This window comes from Arvicola amphibius, chromosome 10, assembly GCF_903992535.2.
Source record: "Arvicola amphibius chromosome 10, mArvAmp1.2, whole genome shotgun sequence".
Lineage (NCBI taxonomy): Eukaryota > Metazoa > Chordata > Mammalia > Rodentia > Cricetidae > Arvicola > Arvicola amphibius.
This window is the reverse complement of record NC_052056.1, coordinates 12,843,547-12,857,353: the sequence shown is the minus strand read 5'-3', so window position 1 is coordinate 12,857,353 and position 13,807 is coordinate 12,843,547. Positions and strand designations below refer to the sequence as shown.

At 40.9% G+C, this 13,807-nt stretch overlaps 1 protein-coding gene across 6 annotated transcripts in view; it reads right to left on the bottom strand.

Moving 5' to 3' along the window:
* LOC119825083 (amyloid beta precursor protein) overlaps positions 1-13,807 on the bottom strand; it is a 220,324-nt gene that overhangs the window by 87,129 nt on the left and 119,388 nt on the right. For all 6 annotated transcript variants that reach the window (XM_038345714.2, XM_038345716.2, XM_038345717.2 and 3 more), the window contains exon 6: positions 11,163-11,365. In XM_038345714.2, the coding sequence (XP_038201642.1) occupies positions 11,163-11,365 (203 nt within the window). The remainder of the gene's footprint in view (positions 1-11,162; positions 11,366-13,807) is intronic.

Here is a 13,807-nt window from a genome sequence, read left to right as displayed (position 1 = left end):
TAGTCATAGAAGCAAGATGATTACTCTATTAGGAAATAAATGATCAAATATTTATTATCTAGTAATCATATTGTACTAAATATAATCATGCAAATCAGGACAGGAAGATGGAGCTGAAGCTTTATGCCAAGTCTCATGCTCCAAATACAGGGGGAAACAGCAACAAAACAGCCGTGGACCTTATTGAAGCAGCAGACTCAGGAGGAAGCTGGTGCTGATCTGTGACAGAAGTCTCCAGGGCAGTGGCTCTCAACCTTCCTAATGTGGCCATCCTTCAACACAGTTCCTCATGTTGTAGAGACACCCAACAATTAAGACTGTTTTCGTTGCCCTTTGTAACTGTAACTTTGCTGCTGTTATGAATTAAATTATCAGTAATTTAAATCTCTGTGTATTCTGAGGGCATTAGGCAACCCCTGTGAAAGGGTCATTGGATCCTCGGAGCAGTCGCGACCCACAGGTTGAGAACTCAATTGGTTCTGCTTTGTACTTAAATGCTCAGCTTTCTGTCATTGTAATTATACCTGACCTGACTCCACACCTTCCAGTGCAGGAAGGTTGCTTATAAAGCGGCACCTGAAGGAGATGGGCATTGAAAGTGACCTCTAGACAGCACTCCTGAGCGAGCACTGAGAGCAACGCATACCACTATAGTGTTTCCGCAACCTTGGTTTCCGTTTCCTGCTTGACATGCAGCACAGCATCAACAAACTCAAAGTCAGAACAAGGTAAGAATGAGGTATGCCTTGTGTTGTGGAGAATTTGAATGAGGGACTTGCTAAAAAATTGTTTATCTGTAAAAAACTAAATCATACCATTTGGTTAGTTCCTTTGTAAAAATATCCCATTACTGGTATTTGTCAAGCTGCACTGGTTATGATTCCCCAAATTCCTCAATCCTGTAATAGTCAGCTTTCACAGTCTAGTAAGAATTGACTGTGCCACACAGAGAAAAACACAGGGCACAAATGGAAAGTCAGTAGACAAGGAAATCTTTCCCTGTCAGTCTCTTATTTATGGCCAACGTAGCAAAATCCTCAAAGCACAGAAGGCAGAAAGTGGTGCCAGGGCTTCTTCAACGCAAGGTCCATGACCAGCCATGCCCTTCTCCAGATGGGTAGGTTCTGGGACAGTCAGAGGTGACTCAGGTGAACAGCAAGATTTGATAAACACCATGCAGCCATGAGGTGAATGTGGGAGGGTGTGGTTTTCTTGCCTGTGTTCTGAGAGGCAGGGTCTCACCATGTAGCTTAGGTTGGCATGACACCCCATGATCTTCCTGTCTCAGCCTCTCAAATACCAAGATTACAGGTAAGAGCCACCATGCCCAGCTAAATTATTTAAATATATCTGAATGTGTTATATTAATGGTACAATATACAGTCACATCCTAAAAGCATCAGAGTGGAGAATTTGGTACAAATTGAAAAAAGTTTGGTTTATTAAAAGAAATTCACATATGTGGGAAATGAAAGATAAAACATACATTAGAATATTTTTAGAATTAAGAAAATATAGAAATATGGACAAACTATTTTAACTAATTATTAACATATCCCACTCTAAGCAACCAGTTGTTTTTAAACATCAAAATAAAGTCAACACTTCTGCCTTAAAGCAAATATTAAGACAATAATTCTCTTATAATTAAATCTATGAAAACGTCGCTTCTCCAAAATGTGTATTCTAGGGACCGTCGTCCCATAACTCATCAAAGTTTTTATTTTTATTTTGAAAATAATGTTGAAAACCAATAAAAATCAAATAATAACTAAACTAAATGTAGAACGTATTTTTTTTCCCACAGCACTTTTCTGGGAAGAAATTCTAGATGGCACCAATGCTCTTGAGAACAAAAGAATGTTTCCAGTGAGTTGGGGTCTGGAAATAGGACACTGTCTGAGGAAGACAGGGCATGGCCACCTCGCCACAGTAGCTGGCTTCTTGCCAAGGGCTCCAACAGGAAAGAACCCACAGGTTCAAGTTGAGAACAGAATCATTCCCAGCTAAAGTCTAGATGATAACCAAGGCTTGCTTTTTACCACAATATATTATGGGCCATGGATTCTTGTGGAAGAGGAAACACTGAAACCACAAAGAGTTTCCTCCACACTTCACAGTCTATGTGGTAGCATGTATCAATACCAGGCATGGGGCAGGCCAGTAATTCTAGCACATAGAACTGAGACATGGAGAGATCAAGTTTAAGGCCACACAATGAGGCTCTGTTTTAGCACACATCCGCACCATAACCCCCTCCCCCCTACATACATAGGCACCATGCGTACAGAGTGTATGCCATATTTTAAGTCAATGCTTCCTATAGTTTCCTGTTCCTCATTATGTTACTGGACTGTATTATACATCTCATCTAATATTTATTTTATCTTACTATTAAATAATGACTTAGTCATATTTATGATGTTTTTTTTTTACTTATTTTTATGCTCTAAAATATGTTCACTGGCAACCTACCATGTGCAAAGCACTGAACTAAGGGTTTTAGAAGACATCCGGATGAGACGGAGAATGGCTTATTTTAGTAACCACATAGTTAAACGTTTAGAAATCAACTAATTACTGTGTGTGTGTGTACATGCATGCATACACGCACACTCTCATGTGCTTTGCATGTGCACAGTGCTGGTGAAGGGGGAGAGTCCTAAGCATCACACGGGAAGAAGACAGAGGCGCTGCTAGACAGCCTATGATGCACAGAACCATCCTCCAGAGCAAAGAGTCCCCTGAACCAAACGAGTTCTGAGGCTGAGAAGCCCAGGCAAACAACAGGAGGATTTGTGTGACAGATGAGCCATTTTTCCCATCATGGCTATTGTGAAGTAGACACCAATATCTTTGACATCCTGGGTAACAAAGGCTAGGAAATTTCCAGAAACAAAAGAAGCATGAAAAATGGCCAGTGAGACCTTCCTTGGCTTGATATCATGAAACATCAAAACCTCAAAGAATGGGGCTGGATAGATGGCTCAGCAGTGAAAGGCACTTGCTGCTCTCGCAGAAGGACCCAGGTTTGGTTCCCAGCACCCGCATGGCTGCTCACAAGTGTCTACAATCCAGTTCTCCACCCATGTGGTGTATAGACATACATGCAGGTAACATACATATACATTAAACAAAATATTTTAAAGGAACTCAAAACATTCCTTTTTCCCATTCCATCTCAAAAGTTATTCAACAAGACACAAGTAGAAGAAAACCAACTGGTTCTCACGAGGAGGTTACAGTTTTACCATTACGACATAAACACATTACACCTGTCAGGTCTCTTCTGCCTGAAACTCATTTACTTACTCATTTTACATCACAAGTCTGAATTTTTCTAACATGCGGGCTGCTGTCTGGAAAGCCAGGGAACTTGTGAACACGTGAAATAGAGACTTATTCAACTTCATCTCTTCTGGAAGTCTCATTCATCACATCTCCTCAGAGAATCACAACAGGACAGACATGCTATGCTGGTGCCTAAGAGGCACAGACGAACCTTCAGAAGGGCAAGGCGGTTCAAGGTCTACCCTTTTTTTTTTTGAGTTCTGGAGAGTTGTTATTAAGGGAACTAAATATTTCCATTAAAAAACATAGCTTTGTTACCTAAGCCAATATACTCTTGGACTTATTAATAAACTGAAAAGGAGAGATTTATACATAGTTTTGTTAACTGCTCTCAAATTTGTTGCATTGCATTTTAAGAAACTGATTTTTAAAAAATTACCAGCCATTAAGTAGACTTATAATTGTGCTTAAGGCATAATAATTTCTTTTTTAAAATTGTTTTTATTGAGCTATATATTTTCTCCTCTCCCTTCACTACCTTCCTTCTCCTTTTCTCCCCTCTCCTGTGACCCCATGCTCCCAATTTACTCAGGAGATCTTGTCTTCTTCTGCTTTCCATGTAGTTTAGATCCATGTAGGTCTCTCTTAGGGTCCTCTTTGTTGGCTAGGTTCTCTGGGGTTGTGGACTGTAGGTTCGTTTTTCTTTGCTTTATGTCTAAAAGCCACTTATGAGGGAGTACATATTATATTTGTCTTTTTGGGTCTGGATTACCTCACTCAATATGATGTTTTCTAGATCCATCCATTTGCCTGCAAACTTCAAGATGTCATTATTTTTTTTATCGTTGAGTAATACTCCATTGTGTAAAAATTCTTTGGTAGAGGGGCACCTAGGTTGTTTCCAGGTTCTGGCTATTACGAATAATGCTGCTACGAACACAGTTGAGCACATGCCCCGTGGAATGATTGAGCATCCTTTGGGTATATACCCCAAAGTGGTATTGGGGTAGATTGTTACCTAATTTTCTAAGAAATCCCCATACTGATGTTCAAAGTGTCTGTACGAGTTTGCACTCCCACCATCAATGGAGCAAAAGAATGTTCCCCTTACCCCACATCCTCACTAGCATAAACTGTCATCAGTGTTTTTGATCCTGAATGCACAACATTTTCTTGAGGCACACATCTTTGTGAATTTACTAAACCACTGAATTATGAACTTTGAGAATAGAAAATTAGATGGCAATGAAGTTCTTATTAAAAACAAACCAATACATATGTGTATACTATTTCTCTGTTTCTGTAAGCCTCTATTCCACAATCTCATAAAGAACCCCCATTGTTGCAGTGGACGTTCCAGATTAGGACAGTTAAGCTACATGGAACACTTACATGCATGACCCAGCAAAGTATGTGTGAAGTGTGTCAGAATCAATGACTGCTATGTCACAGGGCACAAAATAACAGGCTGCCGCCTGTCACGTATATGGTCAGTGCTGATGCCAGTTCTCCCGACATTAAAGGGATGCCATACTTTGGCCTCCATATGTGAGTGCGTTCTCTTTGCCTTAGTTGAAGCAGAGATGTAAAAGCCCGTGCCTTGCTCCCAAAGGAGGCAATGCTGTCCTTTTTCCTACTCCCAAGCACACCTCAGAGCGTTGTCTGTCATATAGGTTTATACAGACTCTGGGGAAACAGTAAACTTGGCTTGCTGTGAACATGAACATGAGCAAAGAATTCCACTAGAGAGTTCCAGGCTTCCTCATGTCATGCTTTTACAGAGAGCTAACAGTGGAGATGGGAGAGACAAGCTTGTTAGATGCAACGTCTATGCTGGTCAGTTCCTCTCTCTTTATAACCACGTCTTCACTGGGCCTTGGGTGAAAACTCGCAGGCATTTCCTTTCCTCCAGGCTGTCAATGTCCTTTTCCACACAGAGTCAACAGATTCACTCTGAAACACTGCAGGTCTGGACGGAAGGACCCGCGCTACCATTGCTCAAATCCCTGTGACCCTAGTGAGCAATGCTGCACCCACTATTGCTGTGAGAAGTCCCCCTGAATATGTATTGCTGTAGAGGTGCCTCATCAATGTTGGGGGATGTATTCCAGTCAGTCAATGCTCCTTAGTGAATGCCAGCAGAAGATGAGGAACTGTTCACAAGGTCAGTCAGCTAATGTAACATACCCAGTATTCAGATGGCAGGTTTTGGTTTCACAAACACAAGTGTTTAAAAAGTCATCTGTATCGTGTCTCTCTCTGTCCCCTTACTAAAGAATTTCCTTTCCTTCCATGAGGCAGAAAATAGCTGAAAGGAATAAAAAATTCTTATCTTGAAATGTGGTAACGTTCAGTACCATCTTGTTCAGTTTTCTGAGAGATATAAAATTTAATTGCAAATATTTTGATATGTGGAATATATTCACACAAAGAAACTATTTTAAGCAAGAAACCGAGTTCATGCGTATTTTAATAACAGAATGCAGTCTATAAACACCAGCTCTGTTGAACCAACAGCTCATAGATGTATCACGCCGTAATCAAAACGTCAATCTGTTGGTTTACCTTTAACACTTCTCACTGGTAGTAAACATTAGCTGTCTAATGTTCCGAATAGATTAGGGGGCTGGAATCAGGACTGCAACCACAGTGACCAGACTCAAGGCTGAGGACCTACTGTCTACCAGGAACTGTGCTCAGTGCTTCTCAGGGATTTCCTCACTCACGTCTTACAAAGTAGCTAAATATTAGACAGGTATTATTAACCTCAACTTTATGGAGAGACACACTGAGAACTAAAGACTACACACTTCATGTGGGGTTTGTAGTCTACAGGCTGTAGGGCTAAGTAGGACTCAAATCTGAGCAACCATACTTGAACAACACAGAGGAAGTCCTCCTAAGCTATTATGTTAAGTACTTAGCCTAGATCATGTAAGGTCATTCTCAGAGTGAACGTGCAAGGTAGCTTCAGTACTTACATCAGACAGGTAAAAAGCAGGTTACTCAACTGGCCCAAGGCCATAAAATGATAAATGTCTCCTGTAAACACTATAGTTGGGGTTGGGGTGATCGCTCAGTCTATAAATGGTTTGCTATGTAAACATGACCTGAGTTCAATACTCATATTTAAAAAAAAGCCAGGCAAGGTGGCACTGTTCACAATCCCAACCCCAGGGAGACAGATGGGTCCCTGGGATGTATTGGCCATTTAGTCTAGTCTGTTTGATGAGTTCAAGGCCAGCGAAAGATCCTGCCTCCCATCAAAAGACAGCAAAAAGAAAGATGTTAGGGACCTGAGGAACAACACTTGAGTTGCTCCATAGCTTCTATCAATATCTGCATGTGTGAACATGAATATGGATCTGTGCGCATGCGTGCACATACACACACACACACACAGAGAGAGAGAGAGAGAGAGAGAGAGAGAGAGAGAGAGAGAGAGAGAATCAACTTTATATTAGTAAGCAGTATCTGGAAAATAAAGGACTTAGAGAATTGTTTTAATGGACAATATCAGAGGCTAAGAAACAGTTTCTGATAAAGGCAGACAATACATGTCTTGGTCTTTCCAGATAACATAATCTCCTTTGCAACCATCCAACTCCTCGTCATGGCTTTAATAGCATAAACGCAGCCAAAGACAATATTTAAATAAATGGGGCTGAGTGTCTCTCAGGAAAACCTCTGCTTAAAAAATAGGTAACATTATTTGTGGTCCCTCGGATATAGTATTCTTAATTATCTGTTATTAGCTGACCTCTGGTCATTGTTATCATTTAACTTAAAAATAAAAAAATTTCAGAAATGTTTGGAGTGAAAATAAAAGATGCATCCATTTCCATAGCAAAAAAAAAAAACAAAAAACAAGCATTTATGAAGGTTGCAACTTAAATAGAATACCATTCATTTAGAAAGAAAGTAAAAATATCACTTGGACTCAATCAAACTGAAATAGTCTACCTCATGAGGCCCAAATTCTGGCTCCATCACATCCTGGTTATATGACTTAGATATTTTTATTTTTTTTCCCTAAGACTTTAATTGTCTTGTAACTCTTCTGCTGCACACTATAGCTATAAGGCTTTAAGGGCAGAATTCAAGCCTTAAAAGGCAAAAGCAATGGTGAACCAGAAAACTTATATCTGCAATGAAGAACTCCAACCTGGATCTGGCACTGTCTGCCAGCAGGTGGAAGCGTGTCTGTGCTAGCCCTGCTGTGCTTTCTAAAGGGGCAAAGACTGTACTTGGCAGCAGAGGCACAGAGAATATTAGCTAGATAAATAAACATAAGGTAAACTATAGAGTTTCTCTGGACAGGCAAAACTGGGTAGGTTAAATTGAAGGTTATGGCAGTTACCACAAAACCCACATTTCAGGGGTGAAAAAGTCCTGACATCTTGGGCTTATGAGCTGAAAACTAAGAAGTATCTAAGTAGACTGTTGCTTTACTTAACTGGTAACAACTTGATCCATTTGATGAATAGCCAACATTTTCTTAATTAGCAAAGCTTCAGAGCCAGATGGACTCTGTAGTAACTTGCTTACCTCTGAAGAATTCCTTCTCTCTGAAATCAGTCACGCAGAACAGACAATGGGGTTGAAAATTTTATGAGCGTATATAAATAGCTTCTATTTTCTGCCCTCTGTTTATTCCTCTCAAGTGCTGATCGGGAATGCAAACACCTACCTAGCCCTTAGGAAACACAGCAAGGACTCACGTTAGCCATTAGAGGCTGGGGATGATGACACGATTTTCTCTCTAGAGATGGCTGTAAATCACATTTATTTCCTTCCAAGGCCGAAACATTAACACTGAAAATGAGATTGCCATACTAATCTTTCCACTGTAGTGTTTATTTTCAGGCTACAGAAGCAGGCTTTGTAGGAAGAGTTTGACAAAGTGTGTTGTCAGCTGTGCTATTGCTGCAGCTCCCAGTAGGGGAAGAATCAGAGTCACTTTCTATACTAGGGTTGTACAGGGACAGTTTGTTCCCTTTGGTCTCACCATCAAAAATTCTACATCATTAGCGGATACCCTATGCCACCAAAAATGTCTACATCATTAACAGATAGAACCACACCATGGCCCGTTGCCTTTAAGCCCCTATCCCAGAAAGATTCGCCTCAACTTATATCTTTGGTAAATTATACATAGAATAAACGAATTCACATAAAAACCTAATCTTCTATTTATAGGATGGTGTGTGTGTGTGTGTGTGTGTGTGTGTTTCTTTCACTGAACATCATCTCCCAACAACCCCAGCAATCTTCCTGTCTCTGTCCTCCACAGCTCTGGGTTGCGGCTCCTGAAATCATGCCTGAGGATCTGAACTCAGGTCCTCCCATCTTTGCAACAAGTGCTCTACCTGCTACACCTGCCATTCCCCAGTCCCTGCCTCTCTTTAAAGCTAGTGTTTGCTTTGGATTTGTCTTTTAATCATCTAAACTTGGTATTTCTTTGTGAATTCTTAATTGCCTTTGACTTTCTGGATAAAAAATTGCAGGTGTGCATGTCTTAGTATGTTCTGTCTGAATATCTGAAATTTCATATTACATGAAACATCACTTAAAATGACAAAGAAAAATTGGAAAATGACATGACTCTGAAGGTAATAAAATCACATTATCACAAGATAGTCCATCTTGGTTAGAATAGGAGCGTGAACTCATCACTCCTTGTCTACCTGTGATTCACAGCAGCACAATCCCACCAAATCCTGCTACTCTCAGTGCCCATACTTGCCAATTTGTCATTGAATGCATGCACATTTTGGTCCCAATCCAAATTTCTCAAATTCTCTTATACAGGATGTCAACTAGTTCTGTCTCCCAAACATGCCCTTCACCTTCCACCAAAGCATCATTTTGGTTTTGATATTTCCTACTGACTGTAACATGCCCTGTAACAAAATTTACCAGGAGACACTCTGCTTGCCCACCCTTCTGGCCCTAGTCTAAATGCCATCTGCTTTAAGAACCTTCTGGAAGCTTGTTCTGATGCCTGAAGCAATCTGTATGTTCTTATTTCTCACAGAGTAGATGATTTTGTGTTTCCTTGACTCTGATTTCCTCCTGAATCTTAGCATTCATGACCATCGTGAGCCTGTGTGTGCTTATCACCTGTTCCTGTCATACCTACAAAAAGAGCAGGTGCAAACAAGCGCTATCTTCCTCTAATATCTCAGTCCCTGCACAGCATTAATAACCACTGCAATGTGCAGTCAAGAAATGAACCCTAAGTGGAGGCAACCAGACGAGGTCAAACCAAAACAAATAAACCAACCAACCAAACAAACAAGCAGACAAAAACTACTTTTTCCTTGCTGAAAAAAATTGGGGCTAAGAAATTCATTAGGCCATATCTGTCAGTCTTGGTCACAAGAGACATTTGAAAAATTTTGTGGGAAAAGATGCCTTGGGCATAGAAAGAGTAGTTCATTCAGATCAAGGGCTCCTCTACCTGCACATTCTCTCACAATCTAAAATAAATAAGAAGCTGCCCTAGGTAGGGAATGTTCAAGTTATGCCATGTACCTGGACCTGCATGTTCCTGTCCCAAACAACACTAAATGCTTTCATTATATCCAAGGAGACAGTGTTCAATCCAGAATCATCACTTAATAAAAGCTCCAAGTTAAAAACACAAACTCCCAAAACACTGTTAAGTGACACAAGCCAGTCATAACGCTATGCACATATAGCCCTGCTGACACTAAAATATGTAGGGAGGGAGGAGAGTGGAGAAAAATTACAGCGCAATAAAAACAATTAAAAGAAAAGAAGAAAGAAATATTCAGAAAAGAAAAAACTCAATGGAGACCAAAGTAGAGTAGCTGTTGCTTGGGGCTGTGAGAACCAGTTCTTTGAGTGGGCAGGAGATATCTCGTGGGGGTGCTGAAATGCCCTTAGGCTAGGCTATGATGATACTAAATAACTGAGTAAATTTATTAAAGTCATTAAGTTATATATTAAAAAATAAGTCCATCTTATGATATATAAGTCAGACCTCAATAACATTCTTAAAAACGCAGAAAAGGCAGCGAGCAACAATAATTAACATTGTACTTGAGTTGGACAGTGTCCCATATTAAATTCTAATGAGCTATAATCATACGTTTTAACCAACAGAAAGGAAATCTTACATTGTTAGGGAATTTGCGGATGAAAGTTAATATCATTTGCATTATACTGAAATTAAGTCAACCCGTATTCATTAAATCTAGCTCTGGAGGCAGCTTTTACTGTGTGTGGAGGAACCAATGCATAGTTATTAAACATCTCAACCCCAAAACACATTAGATGGCATAACATTTGGTTGTTGGATGGTTGTTGAATGTCACAGCATGAAATAAACTGACTCTTATCAAATCATATTAAAAATTAGATTTAGTAAAATCTAATGAAAGCCATTCACACAAAATTTATTGAAATTGTCTATAAGCCCAGCACAGTGCATGACCCAAACTCTAGTCGAATCTCAGGGGTCAAAGAGGCACAGCAAGGCTGAACAGTGAACACCCACCACCAGGGGAGGACTCAGCACTTGTCAATTTCATTGACTTCTGGCTAAGTGGGGTCTTATAAAACAGCCTAAAAGATTCCTTAAAGAGCACACAGAAGGCATAGGAGACACTGTGCAAACAGGATTTGTGTTAATTTAAACTGATTGCTGAGCTAATTGTTAAACCAAACCAAACGAACACCAATAAAAAAAAAAACAAGTACAAGAAGCCTTGTGACTCCAGGGAGGGAAACGAGGGCAGGGGGTAGAAACGGGAAGGGTTTTGTGCTGGTGGAAATCAGTTTTCTTCCAGTTTGCTTTCTTTTATCCCAGGATATTTAAAAGTAAAAATGCAATAGTGGATTACCTCGGACGACCTCCTCCACAGACTCGGTGGTGGTGGTGGTAGTGGTGGCGATGCTGGTGGTTCTCTCTGTGGCCTCTTCGTAGGGCTCCTCAGCCTCCTCCTCCACCTCATCCCCATCCTCCACATCCTCATCATCATCAGCTTCTTCTTCCTCAACGTCAGCCACTTCCTCCTCCTCTGCTACTTCTACCACTTTATCTTCACTGGAAGAACAAATAAAAATAGCTGTGGAATACTCAGCCAAATGATGTTTAGGACAGCAAAGAAAAATCAGGGAACTTTGGCCATTTGTGAGGGAACACAGAATTGGAAAACCACACACACACACAAAGAGAAAGAGAGAGAGAGAGAGAGAGAGAGAGAGAGAGAGAGAGAGAGAGAGAGAGAGAGAGAGAGAGAGAGAGAGAGAGAGAAGATTAAAAGCAGGCTAAGTAGGAACTCTAGCTGAGGTCTACAAAACAGTTCACAGGTGCACAGAGGTCTTCTTAGTTTAATGGCTACAAAAAGGATGACATGACTCTAGCTCTATGACATCATGTAGCTTGTGGAGAGAGGATACGCTGTAGACATCTATCTAGAGATGCACAAATGGTAGGTAGTAAGCATCAAGGCAGAATTGCTAAATGACATGTCTAGTCCACAATTTAAAAGACTGTTAAGGAATCCTTGCGGAAAGCATCTGGCTGCCAGTGTACACCTGGTTAAAGAGCAAGATAAAGGGAAGGAGAAGCGTACCCTGTACTGCCTGGTGGGGAAGGAGAGAGAGATACAATGTATCAGATCACAAAGCCAACGTAAGATAAATATCTGTGACTGAGACTCTCGGGCACCGTTTTGTCAAATGAGAGCGCCACACAGATGGGAGGAAGAGTAGTCACACCCATGGAAATGCCCCCAGCGACAAACATATCGCATGGGGATTATCACCCTGCGGTTGATTCTGGCCAGCAAGAAGGAGCTTGTAGTTGGAAAAAGCAACGGGAATCTGGAAGGCTGTATTAGCTGTGCCATGATGAAGCGTAATGGCAGCGTTGGGGCTGCAGTGATGGCTCAGTGGTTAAAGGCTAGGGGAGTGAGGCTCCCAACTGGAGATTGGGATGGTCCATGTGTGGTTTAGGATGCTTCCAGAAAGTCGAAAGACTTTCAAATTCAGTGTCTGACAGTATAGCAGGGAGACATTTTGCTGAAAAGGAAAAGGGAAAGAAACGCAAAGTGAAGACCATAGCACGGAGGGAATACTATGAATTCCTCTACGATCCAGGGATCTTCCTGTATAGGTTGCATAATGAATGATGCATGTGAGGCCCTTGGGTACAAGCATAGGATGCACAACTTAAAAAAAAAAGCTCTATAAAAATATGTGTGTCTTCTCAAGGAGACAATTTCCCCCAACTCTGGGAGAATATAATGAAAGGACAATATATTCAGAAGCATTTGGCTAAAACATGAAGAGGAAATAGTCAAGCAGAATAACTTAGTCAAGTGTTAATGCATAACGTGTTGACAGGGCAGAAGTCTACCATGGATTATCAAGTCCATGAAGAAATAGGTGAGAAAACAAAGATAAGACGCTGGCATGGATAATCAGATGGCATAAGCCTCCATCTGCTTAGATATAAATGCAGGAATTAACTGATACCTTGGTTGCTTGCATAAAAATTTCTGTAAACATATCTACTACTCAAGACCACATTTCAAAATTAAACCTAAAGCTGGCCTAGATTTTATCTCGGGCACATCCTTTCATTTAATCTCAATGTTGTTCTCGTAGGGAGCCAGGGTGCTCGGCTCCTTCCTGCACATCAGTCTCATTGTGTCTGGATCCTCTTTATGCAACCAAATCAGTCACAGTTTTCTTTGCTTCTCCACCATCGGTAGTAATTCAAACGTGAAGGCAGTGAGAAAAGTTAAAACAGGCCAGGCTTCTCATCAAACCATGAATATCCATCAGCTTGCCCCATGACTGTTGTAACAGTGTTCAAGTGTATGATCCAGGATCTGGTCAGTCCTGGGCTGACAGGTAGGGTGAAGAAAACCTGTCCCTGGACTCCCTAAAGTGTCTTTGCAGCCTGCATTATTACTTAAGTGCTGCTTTTAAAGCTCCAAGCTGAAGCCTCGGCTGTAGGGAGAGCGGTTTCAAATGATCTGCATTCTGCTGTGCATCTAGCTGGGAGAAAGAAGGAATGACATGCCCATCACCCGTCCCTGCATCTGTCTGTGCAATTTACTGTCATAATAACAAAGAACTCAGATGCATAATAGTTCAACCGGCTGAGAAATTAAATTACTTGCCCTAAGAGAGCTCAGGTCCAGTTCTTATTACCATAGCTTTGATTTCTGGAATTAAATTTAGATGTCCATGAATTCAATTATCTATTTGGACACTATTTAAAGCAGAAACACACAACTTTGTTCTAACGATGCTGCATCCTCTCCAAGAATCCCAAACATGCCATTCTCACAACTTCTAATTGTAGCTTTTAGACTATCAGGAAAGCACTCAAAGGCAGCCAAATGCTTTCCTGCCACCAACAGAAACGCCAGGCAGTCGTTCTATGATGTAAGAAAGGCAAGGCCACGTTGTAAAGCTGAGCATAGCAACAGAAAATAAAAGGAATGAGAAGTCGGTGAAAACGTGAAGCTGA